Genomic DNA, 17,213 nt, shown 5'->3' on the forward strand with positions numbered 1-17,213 from the left:
TTCGTATCGTGCTCGACCAACTTGTAGCAGAACTTAGCGCAAGAGGCTCGATAACGGCAGCGTCTGCCGTTTCTTCAAGGGATGAGATTATTTCCCTGTAGTAAAGATCGCTTCTATTCATAGCTATGACAGCATCAACTCGCTCCTGCGTGAACATCAAACGTGGATGCGATGGGAGGTTTGCGAAATCAATGGCAGCTGTCGCTCCGAGCATTAACCACGACAAGAGAAAGACGGTCAGTCGATACATTTTGGCGAATTGGTCGGAAATGTGACTGATTCTGTATGACAGTATAATCGAGGACTTGTGTAATACATTTATTGCGGGAATGACCACTGGAGTGCCCGTACTTTATCTTTTCATACCACAGGCATCATACTATCTAGATGTACTTGTGGCTGTGTGAGCTAGGATCCAGTCCCAATCTTGTTTACCCCACGGAGGGTGCCCGCTTAAGTGGATGCGGGATCCAAGCCTATCTGCGCAGGCTATGGAGGCCTAAATGGGACAGTGTGCAATAATGATTTTTTCCGCCCAGCCAGTACATTGGATTAGTGTACCTCTCCACTTACACCCAGGCCGTCCAACGCTTATCCGTTGCTGAGATCATGTGCCGCCTCGGCGCTTTTGCTCAGGATCACTAAGGCGCTATTAAACTTCTACTAGACATCAATACTACTATATATTGTACTATCCGAATAGCTTCAACTCACACAGATGGGCCTTGAAATGTACCTCCGGCACACATGGTGGGCGCAAAATACTCTATAATCAACATAACTAGTCTTCTGAGATGTCTTTTGAGATACTATTTTCCCGCTAGTTCGTCAAGTCACTGTCTCTCGCCTAGCTATACCATTCTAGCACCCCCTCATTAATGGAAGGCATGAAAACGAAGGTTTCCTTAATGCACAAACTACGCTGGTCATGCATGTCTGTGAGGGCACCGTGTACCGCTGCTTCCACACCCTTTCAAGGAAATGGTCTAGTTGATGAAGAACTGCGGGTATGAACAATTATCGCACTCTCTGCGACCATGCTGGAAGCGGCTGTCTATTCTGAGCCTCCGTCTCGATCAGCCCTTTTAATTCGTAAATCTGGGTCGGGGCCCGCGTGGCGGCAGCAAAAACACCTGGGTGCACAGCGGTTTGGAGGATAACGGCCAACAAAATCATCCTGGTCAAGCATGAGCAAAAGTAATAATTGAAGATAGGGCAGCCAGCCCTATATATGAAGACTCACAAGCCATCAAAGACCATAAACTCGGCTTCTTGTCGCATCAGAGTACCACCAACACCGCCCGCCATTTCAGGTATCCTGTCAAGACATGATCAGTACGGCTGACTAGCGGCATTCCCGCCTCCGGTCTCTCAACTCACCGATAAATGCATCGCGTTAAAATCAGAAAGAACGCCGCCGTCATGGCTAACAGGAAAATCTTAAGATATCTTGGGAGGAGCGAAAATACTTGAGAACCATGTCGACGACCAATCCGCAGGGTAAAGTCGGTTGCGAGAAGCCCCGCAATTACCATAATGACGGCCTGGAACGAGACACCAAAGATCATGATCGTGTTACCAGCCGACCCCAGGCTGGGATTTGTGTCGCTCATAGAAGCCAGGATACCGCCACCACACTGCAGGAAGAAGCCCACCAGATCGGCGGTCACGAAGGGCCAAGTCCAAAAGCGTTCCGGTAGCCTCGTGTGCTCCGGCCCAAAATGCTGCACCAGTGTCCTCAGTGTTGTATACAGCGCTGCAGCTAGGAAGGACGGCGAGACCATGAGCAACACTAGTTGTATCGGCAAAGCGGCGCCGTTCCACGGATTCTTGTGCAGGAACAAGCGGCCGATGTAGCCACAACATTCGCCCACACAGCCGACAAAGGTCATGATGGAAAAGACCTTCCAAAGTCGCCAAAATCGACATATATAGTAGAACTGGACTAGGGCACAGATGGCGAATACGACGGCGTAAAAAGCATTACCACCAAGGTTTGGAGCGTAGCCGTATACCGTCGCATCGACCGGACAGCTCGGGGAGACTGCCTTGCAATCATCGGTAGAGTCAGGCATAGTCGGTTCGGACAGGAGGCAGCAGGTGGGTATTATGAATTCAGATCAACGGCTCGAGGCAAGATTGATTATATGCTGATTGTGATAGACTCGGGGAGTAATTGGCTGACTGACAAGTTGTCATGACCATGAAAACGTCGAGGAGACGCCGTTTTCCTTTCATACTTATAGACTGTTCATCTACTGTCTTAAGAAAGCCCGTTTGAGTAGTTAAGCCGCCTACACAATTGCAGGAATCAAAGGATGAAAAGTTATGATCATTGATTTGCCCTGGCAGAACCTGAAGCCAGGAGTGCAATGCTTGTAGATCCTGCCGGACGGGCTAAACGGGCTAAACGGGTTGAACGATGTGAACGATGTGAACGAGGAGCGATAAGCCTTGGCGGGGAGACCTTTTGTCTCCACAGTAAGCCCTACGTCGCTGAGCAGGGGGTATTTCTGAACCACGCCGGCAATATTGTGGGAGCTTAATGATAAGGTACGTATTGAAGATGACGCGAGCATCTATTCAGCCACCCTCCCCTGCGCCGATCTCACCATACCTGCTAATTCGTGGGCTTTTACTCGGATTCGATGCTCGTGATACGACCAATCGACCGTCGCCCCTTCTTGTTGGCTCATAACATCGCTACAAGCTCGCAAAATCCGCTCGGACCATCCCGACATCCACCAACATTCGTGCTCCGAGGCGCGGACGAGGAGGGAGCTGTAGGCAAACACTAAAACCGCGTGGGGATGATGGTCGCGAAGACGAGCCCAATAGTCATCCTCGACTGAAGCCATCCAGTTGGCGGCCAATCGATTGTGGTCATGACCCGTAACGTATCCATCCAAGAATATCTGCAATTGCTGCACTGCCCTCTTGTCGGATTCGTGGTGTATTTGGTCCTGTAGGAATTGCAAAGATTGGCGCACAGAGGACACTTGCTGGTCGCCGAGGATGGGTGCTACAGAAGGCGGCTGTAAGAAGACACTCATGGGCCTTTCCATGATGGTGTCTCGATAGAGGCGGAAGACCGACCGCGCGCCACGTATCGTCTCGACCATGCTCAGAATGTCGTCGAGAGACTGTTGCTCGGCCGCTAGTCCCGGAAAGGCGTACATCCATAGACTGAGAAGGATCGCGTACGCTACAATGACTTCCGCTGTCTCTGGCGAAGCGGAGGCGACCATTTCCTGGAATTTCGGAAGGCCGAGAGCATGATGGTAGAGGGCGCGACTCCGGTAGAGGTTACACCGGGCGGGCTCTCTCCAGGCGTAATGGACAGCCGTCACCGCGAGGATACCATGCAGTAAGACGGCATTGGAGCCCGCAAGGGCAGGTATGTCGTGTTGCCAGACCTGGGCTTGTTGAGCCCCCTTGAACAGATGCTTGCACGTGTCAGTTGAGTAGTGATGCATTAACATCATGTCGAGATGATCGAAGGACCCGGGCTGGGGTGCGGGATAATCCCGCGCACCCAACGGCGAACTGCTAGGCGATTCAGACGCAGCAGATACCAACGGCGGGGACTCCGGATGAGATTGCACGCTGCTTGGATAGTTGCATTTGGAGCGCGTCCTCATGCATCTTCCGCAAATGGGTTCGTCTTCGTCACACTACGGCAACTGGAATTGAGCGAGCTGATTCCAAGAGGAAAACTAGCCCTTGCTGCAGCCAAAACGTACCTTGACTCTTCGCTTCCTGCATTCAGCACAACCAAAGCGGGACTTTCGGTGAAATCGACGTGGCATCTTGATATTGTGTACTTCCGAGGCTGACAAGGTAAGGTTACAAGGATCGACGTCGATGCTAATGACATCAGGCAATTCACCAAATAGAGGAGAAGCTGGAATGAGCATCGCTAATTCTCACCTCAAGAGCCGCGAGCGTAAGCGTCTAGCTACCACCGGATCCCTCGCGTGCACAGCCACACCCCCCTTCTTTGCCAGTTGGCTTCACAGAAGATCTGTCGGAAAATTATGAAGTAATAAGCAGTGCAAAACGCACCTAGGCTCCTCGACCCTCCCTCGCTAAACCGACCGCGAATAAGCTCCAAACAAAACGGACCAATCACTACGGAGACCTGTAGGCACCACTGTGCTTTTTCGGTTTTTGGCCCCTCACACTATAACGAGATTCTGTACCTCCGTAGCAGGCCAAGCTGTCTACCTAGGTAGTGCTACTAAGCGGCTTATCCGTATAATATTCTTAATTAATAGTCTTTTTTTTTTTTTCTAATATCTGAGAATTGTTCCCCGACGGGCAACGAAAAGGGAATGCGCTCTCACTGCGAAAGCAAAGTATAGAGAGAGCGCCACTGACATATACGAGCTGGCCGCACTGCTTTTCCAGTTGGAAACCGAGTCCAGCGAAATCCTCGAGGTCATACAAAGCTCTCCAGACACAACGATTGCGCATAACGCACTACTTAAGGCTCGACCGCCAGACCAATTTAAATACAATAGCGTTGATTTTGTTCTAGAGCCTGTTTTACAACTTGGTAGAATTTGCGTCTGTCGACTTTGTGTGTTGCTTGATAGATTCGGCAAGCTCCTTATGATCAGTTTCGAGATGTAGCTTGTTGGTCTCGAATAGAGAGAGTGTGTCGGCTCTACTAGTCTGGAGATCTGCTCGCAACTCTTACAATAGCTTGCCTACGTCCTTGAGCTACGATTCAAGCTGGCCTCGTTCGGCCCGCATCTCTGTCAACAGCTGCTTCCGATCGCTCTCATACCCAGCCTTAAGAGCGTTCATACCCTCTCTACAAATCTTCAACTCCTCTCTCAAATCTTCCACCGTCAACGCCGAAAGCCTTGGTATCTTCGGAAAGCTCCCCTCTGGGCTGCTTGTTCTACGTTTCGTGGGTACGTATTTCCTACCAGCAAAAAGGCCTTTCAGGGACTACCCTGTCCCATTGGCCTCGACGACTGGCGTAAGAGATTGCCTGCTCCAAGTGCTCATAGCTGGGGAATCTGCTTTGATGCTGGGATTGAAGGGATTGGGCCGCGGGATAGGTATTGTCTTCGTAGGTTGAGAGAAGGTCTTCTCAGGAGACGGCAGCTTCGTCATAGCTGAAGTGAATCTAGGCATAGAAGTCTGGGCATATGACAATGGCTCTACCAGCGAGTCCAGTAGCTTGAATGGCGGAGGTATTTTGGGTGTGAGTAGTAAGTATGTTGGAGAACATGCAGGAGATGGTCCGCTTCCATCTGAGATGTCGATGACGGTCGGCAGGTCCTCAGCAGGATCGTTCGCGTCCGCAGGCGGCACGCTGGTGCCACACCCATTCACCAGGTGCCCGTTTACCGAGTGCCCGTTGGCTGTGTCTCCATTGACTGAGGGGTTCTTGGTGCCAGATGAGTGGTCGTAATCGCCAAAGAGCTTGCAGAGGACATCAGAAAAGTCCTTGAAGTAGCTTACCAGCTGCTGGCCATTGACGCTGTCTGGAGCTAGAGGCGTTTTGGTTGGGAACTTTCGAGAGATCAACAAAGGAAGCGGCAGTACTATTAGGGCTAAACTTCTGACAATATGGACGGTTCTAGTACTTTGTGAGGACATCCTACAGTTCCGCTCTAGATACGAGAAACTGGCAGAGCTACCACTTTGACAGCTTTAGTATATCGATTATCTTCTCATCATTTACTATCCCGATAGAGCTTGGCGCTTTTAGTATCTCCATATCGTCTCCAATAGTAGTGTCGTAGCTATTTGTCCGCTATCGATTTCGCTTGATGCTATGGATGATGATCTCTATACAGAGCTTATCAAATATAAAGACATCTTTATCGATTTTCGTGGAGGTAGTGTTGGCAAGAGCCCTTACGAAGAATTCGATCTATAGGGAGGTGATACGTTCAACTAGATTGACGACAAGCTTGCCTTAGTACGCCATAAGGCTGGAGAGCTGGGTGTTTTCGTCTGCACAGTCTGCATACAGCAGAGCGCTGCTAAGGTAAGCTCTCGACACCCGTGAACTAGCATCCGGAACCTTAAGCTCGGCGACGTCCATATCCAACAATATATATTCTTTAGGAATTGAGACGTTAATGTCACCATATAAGCTCTCTAGCCTCCCAGCGCTCTATAGGAAGAGCGACTGTATAATAAGCTACTCCTCAAAGTTGTTGGTCCTTGCCAGCCAGTCAACCCAGTACCTAGACCAGATCGGGAGGATCTCTTCCGCCTTTATATTGATAAGCTTGACCAGCTATCTGCAAAGCTCTTGCGCTGGCATCGGCTGTGGTTTGAAGCATCCGGTCGAACACAGCCTCAGCTCCATGAAGCACACCACTTATCGGAACATCGCCACCATAGTCGCCATCCAGGTCTTCGACGTCGACAAGTTCCCCTTCAAGAGCCAGGTCTTTTGCCCAGTCCGGCAGGTATGGTCGCAGATCCCTTCGACACTGTACGAATTTATCCCCGAGCAACGCAGTGTAGTCTGCCATCAATGTAAGTTTCGGCTCGGGAGCTTCCTGTGGGAGGAACACCTCGTAGAGATTACTCCGGTTGATACCCTTCCAGAAACCAAATTGTACCTCCAACATCTCCCACTCCCTCATCATCCAGTCAATCTCCAGCTTGTCGATCAGCTTCCGGAAGGTGTCAAACGGATATGCGACTGTCAAGATGGCTGCCATGCCCGCAGGCGTGTACCGTCCCGGCAGCTTCCCTCGGCCCATTAGACAGACCATCGGCCTCGGAGCTCAGCTGTGCGGCACTCTTGTCTGTCGATGGGAATCACGGTTCCAGGTGATGATGATGGTGCCGGCAGTGTTCTTGGTGTTGTTGACCTCCTGATTACGCGTTAATCCCACCCTTCATCCACCTCTGCCGCCCACAGCGACACAGTGGTCGCCTTGTCTGCCTTCTCTGCTGCCATGAGGATCCCAGTTTATTAGATCCACCGCCGCCGACTGTGCATGGTTCTTGGGCTTGCAATTTTTCCTTCCACTCTAGCCCGCCGGGTCTCGTTGTGAAAAACGAATGTATGGCAAGGAGTGATATTATCGACCTAAATGGAAAAGCACACACTATCTAGCATCCTTCCAAGTGAAATCAAATTGCTGCCACCCTTGGATAAAATCTAGGTAGCATCACATCTACGACGCTCCGAGCCCCCTTCCCGCTACATTTGTAAACAGGATTGGGCTATTTATAAAGGGCACAGCAGCTACACACGCGAACCACTTATATATAATAAGCCCGCTAACCGGTAAGATTCGACAAGTTGATTCCTGTCTGTTAGCTTCTGTCTCTTGTTTCCATGTTATCTGTCAGTGACTGCGACGTGAAATTTTCTATCTTTTACTTGGAAGATTGTCTTGATCAAGGTCTCGGTATTTGATGTCCAGCTTGAGTCAGACGCCTAAGCTGGATATCCCGGATTGTCATCGCCTCAAGAGATGTTGTCGTGTCCCATTCCCCCTATTATGCCTCAGGATCTGAGTCTGGGAATAAAGATCTTGTGTATTCTCGATTGATGGCTGCGCCTGTGTTTGCAACGGCACCTACCACTGAAGGGTCCGTGATGCCACTCATCAAGCTGTCTTGTCGTTCTCTGCCCAGTTTAGCGCCATCGCTTCAATGGCGGCGCCCCCTCTGCTAGACATGTGTGTGGTAAAAGATTCGGAGCACAGCCACAACCACACGAGACTTTCGTCGACTCTCCAACTTTTCATCTTTAACCCTCGCACCCTCGTCGCATATGATATGAGCACCACACAAACTACCCCGCCAGAAGTTCGGAACGGGAACAACCGTAGTGGTCTTGACGATTCTTCACCGCCAGTCATGGCCATCGCGACAAGTGGCTGTTCTCGGCGGTGGCGCCCGGGTTTACCACGTGAAATTTCAGGGTTGGCAACGAAAGGTAGCCTGGATACTAAACTTCCTACACAAACCGTAGCGGGATGTGTGAGCAGTTTGTGATTCCCGCCGAGATGCAACTCGAGTATCCCTCCAGGCAGGATGGGGGCGCTCGCTACCTTAGGCCCCTCTGCTGGCTCAAGAAAGACCCATTATCAGAGCGAACCTAGCACAGACCCTCGAGCTGCTGCTCCAAGATGATCTCTACGTTAAAAGCAAGTAATTACCGCGCGCAACAAACCACCTCGACACAGGCCAAAGGATCAAACACCGTGAGGCAGAAGACTGTCGCTCGCCATTACATCTGTATGTATCAAGCCTCGCAGACCCCGTCACGCCAGAGCATAGCATATTTATATGCCAGAACATGGCAGTTTGTCCACAGCCTCCGGCGAAAAGATTCGCCATATTACCGGGCATTTCGACTCTGGGACTGTCCGGTCCGGCCAACCGGACGTTGGGACGGGCTAGTCTGGCCTTGATCAGCATACCTCGGTCCTGCCCGTCGCCTTGCACTCCGCGTATCTGGGCGTCCATCTTCCTCGCGGTGCGGCCGAGAGCTTCCACGAGCATGCACCGCGAATGGCTACAGGCCACTGCGTGAGCAGGCGTCTGATGCATGCCCTCCGGATTAGCCTGCTTGCTATCGGTAAGCCTTGAATCTGAGCAAAAAGTGTGCCTGTTGCTTGATGAATGCACCGACGACGCAGTAGACGCCGTTAGGGGCTCCGTGCCGTGCACTGCGAGGATTGTGGAAGGCTTTAGCCCCGTTTGCCTACTGCTGAGACAGGAAGGATGTGGGGATGTGGGGATGTGTTTGCCAACGAGTGAAAGGATATTCGTCAGTAGGAAAGAATGGCTATCTAATGTCAAAGGTGCTTGTCTTACCGTCAATATGATCTCGTGCTTTGATTCTGTCACTGATGATAGATATGACAGACGACGCAACCCGACAACCCGACAACCCGACAACGCAGTCAATGAGCAGCGACAAGGAGGAATAGCGCTGCGATTCCTGCCTGATATGGCTGTGTATGTGTTCTGTATTTAGGTAGGCTGGCCTCCTGTGCAATGTTCAAGGTCGACGCCTGTGTCATTGTGAAGGCCATCTACCACTTCTCATTGCCGTGTGGTTAAACCTCTTCTAGGTCTGAGTAACTACGTAGGTAGGTGGGTACCCCTTATCCATCATAGGCACGTGTCTGTGTCGGTGACTGTGCCCGCGACTGTGTGGAATCAGTGCCAGTGTTAACGTCAGCGGACGGCAGGTAGGTGGGCAGCGTAATAAACAAAAAGAAAACAACCACGCGCGACAGACAAAGTAAGGGTTCATCCATCATCCATCGCACAAGGATAATTCAGGCATCATAGACGACATTCACCTCCGAATCATCACACCTTTCCCCCTTCTCTCTTCTCTCTTCTCCCTTCTCCCTTCTCCCTTCTTTCCATCATGCTCCCCCACGGCCGAAGTACTCAGCAGAGTAGGCTCGTGCTGGGGGACATCACCAACTCGCTTGGTCGTGAGACAAGAAAGAGACAGTGCTCGTCTTCTTTGGGGGATGACATTAGCTACCAGCACAAGCATCAACAAGAAGTGCAGCAGAAGAAGCGTGAGTATAGAAAGAAAGAGAGAACGAAATGCAATGCTGGTAGACTGGGCGAACTGATTTTGGTCTCAGGCACTGCATTGTTGGCCGTCAACCAAGCATGGGGAGAGCAAGACACCTACCACCACTCTGGAGCGGCTGACAACGACACACACGGCTCAGATTTGGATTTGGATATGGATTTGGATTCCCAAGGAAGCAGCAAAAAGGCATCATCAGCACCTCACCACGATCGTTTGAGCCAGGGCAGCCACAACAGCAACAACGAGCAGCAGAAGCCCTTCGAGAAAGAGGGAGAATATGTCCACCCAAGCTTTTCCTCTACTTCCACCACTTCCCATTCTGCCCCTCCTTCTCCTTCTATTCTCCCCGACAACACCAACAACAGCCCTCACGGGTACGGATTTCAGCTCTCGGAGTCTGCCACAGCTCTCGAGCCAGACACTGATCCGGATGAGATACGCCAGCTCTGGGAGACTGTCAATCGACGTCTCAGAGCCATCATGCCGAGCACCTCATATAACTCCGCCAAGGGCGCCAAGCCAACTCCTCGGCTTGTCATCCACTGGTTCCCCAGATACACATCTCTCCGCGATATTTTCGGCGATGATGTCTGTGACTCAGATCTTCCGAAGCCTCTTGCCGACGATACTACCCCTCACCATGTCAGCATCAGCGAAGTCAATACCTTCATTGTCGCTGTCAGACGATCTCTACCATGCTTCGACACTATTCTCGAGCTTGCCGACGTCGTACAACACACCCTCTTCCGCAATACCGCCGCACCACATATCCTACCTTCCGATGATGAGACAGCGTCAACCGTATTGACGTACAACAACACACCGGTGGCAATCCGTCTTCTCGGCGCAGACCCCAACATTCAAGATGAGTCCCAAAGCCTTTGGCGCCATCCCTCTCGTGCCGGTTCTCAACAATTTCACCACGACAGTGGCGACATCAACGACATTGGCGTCAAATCAGCCGAAACTCTACCATTACCTGCTGCTTCTGCCCATGTTTCGTTCTGGTTGCTCATCGCCAACGCCAATCTACATCCATCCATTACAGAGGTCATCTCTAACGCAACCGGCACATTCCACAAGAGAGTAACGACACCATACCTCTCGGTCAACTACTGTGTCTGCGAACACTGCAGCCATCGTACGGCGGACGTATGTGACAGCGTTGCCCTAATATCCAGGGCCGGCGAGGCCAGCCTATACAATCGCTACCTACTCCGCGAGGAGATGGCCTATGTGAACGGGCAATTTAGTATTGACACGGGTGACGTGGTACACTATGCAGTTGTGTTGGGTTAGGAGTCCTTCACGCTCTGGCGGCTCACGCCTAACACACCGACGGGCATCATCAGCTACCGATCTATTGAGAAGGCCTTGTCGCGGCCGTCGAGGAACGTGGGAAGCGGTCGGCATGTTCACGATTGCTGCGGCAAGGAAGATGTAAAAGGAAAACCTTCAGATGATGGGGCACGTTCTCGTGCCGGTGCTGGATCTGCGCCTCTTGTGGTGAAGAGTTCGAATCTTACGACAATGGCATCATCGAACCAAGGCCTCGTTCCGGCGGATACCGGACTACGAAAGCGACAGATTGAACCTGAAGCCCAAGTCCAAGCTGGAGTCAGCGACGACGCCCCGCACCGCCAGGCGCGCCAGGAGACGTACCACAATGAACGAAAGTACGGTGCATGGTGGAGCGGATGCACCATGACGCGTCTGATGGGCGGATGCACTACGAAAAGAGCCGACGTCGTCAGGCTCGCACAGTTCATCAACGCCATCCATACGTGGGGCGAGGGCCGCCACGCCGCCAGTGTCGTGGACGATGTGGTCGCACTGTACCCGTCTGCTCAACTTGAGGGATGATGACCACGACAAAAGACAATGATGGATGCGTAGGCGAATGTCTCATTTCTAATATGAACCCCAAACCAAACAGATCATGGAAAACACGCATGCACCGCACCGTGTTTAGGCATCAACAGGCTGACTGGACAATTGGCGGGCCGGGAGCGAAGGACGATGGTTGGTTGATCGGACGGGGAATATGTATCATGATGAGGAACCTGGAACACCTGCGCAGACGGACAGGCGTATTCTGGTGGCGGACACTTGCGTCGTTTTCTCTATGGACGGAAACAATTGGAGAAACAAATGCAACCAGCACGCGGGTTACTGTCAACTTGGAGACGAGAGAATCCGTGTGGTAGGATGCTGCGAATTTATTTTTCTTTTTTTACCTTGTGTGGAGGAGGTATTGATCAGAGAGACCTTTTTTGCTCTGCCGACTTTCACTGCAATTTTAGTGTTGTAAGGCTGCAAGGCTCTTAGTTGCGTAGTCCGTGAGAAGTTAGAAGGACATCCTGGAGTGACGTAATTCTGGTTCACTGCAAAATTAGTGTCACTTGGCACTTCCAAAATTGAGCAGGCTGCTTAATCAAAGCAGGGACCAAGTGTGAAGCATCTGGGTGAGCTGTCATGTGCCTTTTTTTTTTTTTTTTTGGCTGCAAATTTAGCCTCACACAGGATCTCAAAATCTGGTCGTGATCATGGCTCAACAAATCACACACACAGAAACAAAGGTGCAACTACTGGAGTGTTCGGTGCAGCTTCAGTGGTGGAGTAGTCTCGTAAACTTTGTTGAGGGCATTTTGCTGCTGAGAAGCCGTTATTAATCAATCTTGGCACTATAGGTTGAGCAGATACGTCGTATCGCTCTTCGTGGTAGCCAGAGAGTCGGTATCAGTCCCTCTATCAGATTCAACGAATAATAGATACTTGATCTGTATATGTTTGCTTGAAGGTGAGTAACAAGGACAATCAGGCAACCTCAATAATTTGCAACTGTGGATGTAGGCACTTGTTGATCAATCAACGAGGCTACCTGCAGGTATCCATCCTTCACTGCAATTTTAGGCTGATCAAAGACCCGGAGCATGTCGTTACTCGGGTCCAGACAATGCTCGTTGGTTCGGAAACGTTCACAGAACGTTAGAGGCGTTGCGTCGGGTATTCCGCCTGTGTTGAATCCTGCCTTGTATTACAAATGGCAGAAAAGAACATAGTGCTTAAGCTGCTAGCAGTTCAGACCTTTGAAAACTGTGGGAATGAATCCAGCGTTGAATATCTAACGAATGTAGTAGAACTAGGAACTATGGGCCCTACCGGACAATACTTCAGGAGCAGTCACAAAACCCTCTACGCTTCCATTGTGATCCAAAGTTTATCTTTGCTAACTCAACAACTGACAGAACTTAAATGATCATGATGTGGGACGGAAGATATTCAAGAATGCAAGCTGCGCATCCGGTAGAGTCAATGCTTGTGTATTTACCAAACACCATGTACTTCCGCCTACATTTCGGTTCTTGCAAGGATACATACGTAGCGGCTGGTCCGTCACGCACCAGCAGACTTTATTTATAACTCACCCAAGGGACTCTATGCGTGCTTGACGCGGCCTACTTCGACCTTCGACATAGCTACTGCTTAAGTATCTCTTCTGCTTCTTGCTCCTGCTCGTTCTTGTCCGGCTAACTAGGGTGCTGATGGTGGGTTAAAAGCGAAGCTGCACTTCAATGCTGATAACCTGACAACACTGCAAACAAGACTAAAGCAGGAGCTCGCTAGGCGACGCTGGCCCTAAGGTAGTACTGGTCTCTCCGCGACGCTAGCACCAACCTAGGCTATTGGACGACCATGTTGTTGTCCCGGCGGCATATCCTTGACCCGACTCAGTAAGAAGCTCGCAATGAAGCACAATCCCTAGATACAACGAGGGAATAGTATTCAGAAGATAATCTAGCCTTGTTCTCAATTCTCAGGGTAGAAATTTTGCCTTTCTGAGTCGGTCAAAAGCCAATAGGTAGCCCTGCCCTGGTTCCAAAGTCTCTTGGAACCCGATGCTTCTTGAGGCCCCTAAGTCGTAATCTATACGAATCGGAAACGATAGTGTTAAAGCAAGGCTATCCCACTGCGTATCGACGAGCGTGTTCCGCCTGAGTCCGTTCTCTTCGACCCATCCCGGCCAGAAATCCTTCTGGGCTATGAGCCAGTCTATACCCCGAAGCTCTTCTTCAGGACGCATAGTGGGTCCAATACCTTTCAATCCAAAATAATTACAGACAATAGGCCATTTGACCTCCCACGAGACCGATTGACCATCTCCAACATTAAATGAGCGCCCATGAGTCTTCTCAGGTTGTAACGAGGTATGGATATGAAAATGGGCTACCAAGTCTTGGAATGAGTCGGTATGCAATGCTGTCCAAGACTCTGGAGTCCCTGGGAATATGCAATCGGCTCCCAAGCCTTTCTTTGATCGATAAAACGAAAGGAATAGCCCCAATCCCTGGGCTACATTCATGGCGTTATGATGGGGAGTAAATCCTGGCTTTAATTGCATAGTTGTCAGTCAAGTATCGAAATAGGATGAAACGGTTTTATTCTCATACAATAAACGACGGTCGAATCTCAGACCAGTGCCACGAAGTATTCTGAGCATGTTTGACTAGGATGTCGTATTGGAAATAGTAAAAGATATCTGACGCATATGGCTCCGGCATGCGAGGAAGGTCTTCTTTCCATGGTGCAGGGGGCCACCCGGCACCAACTGTGCCATAACCCTTCTCAAGGTTAGAAAGTTAGTGCATCGATTGGGTTTTCAAAGGAAATCCTTGCCTTTCCACCAGTCTGAAGTGTAAAGAACTTCAGGTTGGTACATAAATTCTTCACTGCAACCAGAGCGTTCTCAAGAATTGCACCATTCACCCTGACTACTTCCTGAATATTACTACCGTGGCCGGTGTATGCTATTCATAGCTGTTAGAACTTATGGTGAAAACGATCAAGATTATATTGCTGGGGAGCTTTTACCGACAAAATAAACATGGGTCACATCATGGATGGCTGGGATGCTCTCTAATGTCTGGAGAGTCTGTTCCTTGCTCGTAAGATCCAATCCAGTATAAATCTCCAGCCTTGAATCGTCAGGGAGATATGCGGTCTGTCTAGGCAATGGTCGAGCACTCAAGCCGAGAACACGAGAAAATGTGTCTTTCGACGGATATGAAAGGCATTCCCGTGCTAAAGACCATCCAGACTAAACATGGTGTTAGTTGAACTTCTCCCAGAAGTGAATTCAAGATAGCCACAGACTATTCCTGACACTCCAAAAATGAGTGATACGTTTTTATCATCTAAACGCATGATATTTTTGATGATTTCAAACTTGAACGAAGATTGAGTGAGAAAGTCAACTTATTCGACAATTGATGGAGTCAATTACTTGTACTTAGATAAGCCGATATCATGGAAAGAGATCCAATATAAGGGCAGCCCAATCCTTTGCACCAAGCCTGGGATTTTAGTCTACAGGGCGTATAGAATTCCTAAGGCCTTCCGGAAAGAATTCGGTGACTTTTTGTCTGAGTCGGAGCAAGGTCTCTTACATTTCTCCCGATTGGAGTACAATTCTGATGATGATTGGCCAACAGATATTGAACATCTCGGGCACCCGGGTCGCTCGCTAGGGCCGGGTCCGGGGAAACACCAGTGGACAGTTCAAGTGTAATTTGGGTCATGACCCACACAATGCCAAGCAACGATCCGTGACAAAGAGACAAAAAGAAAACAAATATATACTCCGGAGGATCTGAATGAATTTCCTTTGCAGAAGCAAAACACCGTCCGCATACCAGACGACTGTGATTACTACGTTCCTTGAGTTCTCCACAGTCTCGAATCTATAATAGAAATGTCTTTCAAAGAGATTCTGGAAGATACAGCCGCTGGCTGGATCTCGGATCTGGAAAGTCGTTCGCTAGATACGGTCGTATCGAGGTGGACCGATGATATACATTATTCAGTTCATCCAGATACAGAGGGAGTTTTCCCCATGACTAGAGAACAGTAAGTAGCGGTATGCCAGCCTTGTTATGTTGGAGTCAGATGTGTGCTCTTTTGAGAAAAGAGGTGCCAGGGCTAAAATCATGTTTGTTTAGATTTCGAACATACGAACGGGCGGCACAGTTCTTCAGTCTCCTAAAGACTTTCAAGATCACTATCAATGAGATGTACACAGATGTGGAGAAGAGAACTGTGACGATGCTTTGCAGCAGTGTGGGGCAATTGGAGGCAGGCCCGTATGGCACCGACTATGTCTTTGTGCTTACCATGACTGAAGATGGAAAGAGAATCCAGAAAATATCCGAGTGGCCAGATTTTCACAAGGTCCAAGCTGTACTTTCGAAAACTGTTTGAGCACCAGTCTTCCCCCTAGCAGAAATAGAACAGAACATAAGGGGTTGAATAGCGGTTTCATCATACACCTCTTGAAGCTTATCAGAGCCATAATTGATTGCATTTGTTAAAATGATTGCGATAAAAAGTAATTGTACCAATGATCCGACATGCTTATTCTATCATAATGTAGATCATGCCAAACTAGCTATCATGGACATTTGAATCCTCCAAGTATCTGGTACTCGTAGAATCAGCTTCTGGCCTTCTCGGGACACAGTATACAAGTTCCGCGCAAGGTTACTGCTCACCTAATGAAAAGCACAATTGGCCTACTCTTATGGGGCCAAACTCCAATCTGGAAGCGCAGCAATTGGCAGCCTCTGAGAAGTCGGCTAATAATGCCAATGGCCTGATTTCTGCTGCGTGAGGAGTCCGGTTTAAGTGCACGCGCTAGTCATTCGCTTTCGCTCTCGGGGTCTCGGGTGCATAGACGGAGCTCTCTGGATCAGAAGGCCGGTACATTACAGAAACAGGTGTTAGTGGTCCGAAAATACGGCGGAATTCGTCAGAATCTTTTATTAGTGGTTCTATATTCTTGTTCCCACACTCTCGGCCGAGCTTGACATCCCAGGCAGCAGCCTCCAAACATCGCCTGCCAGCGCTTCTCACTTGCCATTTGGCCGCCTGCTTGACATATACGGAGGCCAACTTGCTTTTCAAATTGGCCTTCTATGGTTGACTCTGTGATCTGTGATCAGTGGGTTCTGTCGGAGCTAAAAGATGATGATTGCCGCTTGTGCCGTCGTAGGTCTTGGCCCTGCTTCTTTTCTTCCCACGGGCATGATGCTGCTTGGCGAGACTTGTGGTCCTGGCCCTGGAAAAAATATCATATACTGCTAGTATGTCTATATCTAGGTAGATCCTGCTGTATATGAGCAGTATGTACATCATGATATAGTCCGCTATGTGTGTATCGTGATGGATAGGCTTGTCGGTATGCCAGTGTGTAGGCTCCTCTGTATGGGAGCGACGATGACAGTATCGACACCTACTGGCCAATACTATGAGAATAGCGCTGGATCCGGGGATCGGGGGTCGGGTGTTGCTCTCTCTGTCTGTCACTCTGTCACCATATCATTCTATCACTCAGTCTTGCCCAGGTGTCGCTTTTTCTCCTCGCTGCCATCCTCACCGCTCATCTTAGTCATGCGCAGTGTCGTGTCTGAAGTTTATGAGACTTCTGAGACTAAGAGTGTAAAAATTATTATCGATACCAACATTCACTCGCTACTTGGCTGGCTGGCGGTGAGTGAGTGAGTGAGAGCAAGCCCGATGCTTCCCTTCCCACCAAATTAGGTCATCCCTTACCAAGTGCTAGCTAGCCTTGGAAAGAAGCTAGATGATCCCGTCACTA

At 49.8% G+C, this 17,213-nt stretch overlaps 2 protein-coding genes across 2 annotated transcripts; one reads left to right on the forward strand and one right to left on the reverse strand.

The window, feature by feature from the left end:
- Positions 1 to 6,212: 6,212 nt before the first annotated feature.
- UCRPA7_3928 (hypothetical protein) lies at positions 6,213 to 6,752 on the reverse strand (the record flags this gene model as incomplete). The annotated part of the gene is made up of 1 exon (XM_007916489.1): positions 6,213 to 6,752. One exon carries the CDS (start codon positions 6,750 to 6,752, stop codon positions 6,213 to 6,215), a length of 540 nt encoding a protein of 179 aa, XP_007914680.1.
- Positions 6,753 to 9,379: 2,627 nt separating this feature from the next.
- UCRPA7_3929 (hypothetical protein) lies at positions 9,380 to 10,858 on the forward strand (the record flags this gene model as incomplete). Its single annotated transcript, XM_007916488.1, has 1 exon — positions 9,380 to 10,858. The coding sequence occupies one exon, from the start codon at positions 9,380 to 9,382 to the stop codon at positions 10,856 to 10,858; it is 1,479 nt and encodes a 492-aa protein (XP_007914679.1).
- Positions 10,859 to 17,213: the final 6,355 nt, after the last annotated feature.

The sequence above is a fragment of the Phaeoacremonium minimum genome (genome assembly GCF_000392275.1).
Source record: "Phaeoacremonium minimum UCRPA7 unplaced genomic scaffold PA7_03_scaffold_295, whole genome shotgun sequence".
NCBI classification, from domain to species: Eukaryota; Fungi; Ascomycota; class Sordariomycetes; order Togniniales; family Togniniaceae; genus Phaeoacremonium; species Phaeoacremonium minimum.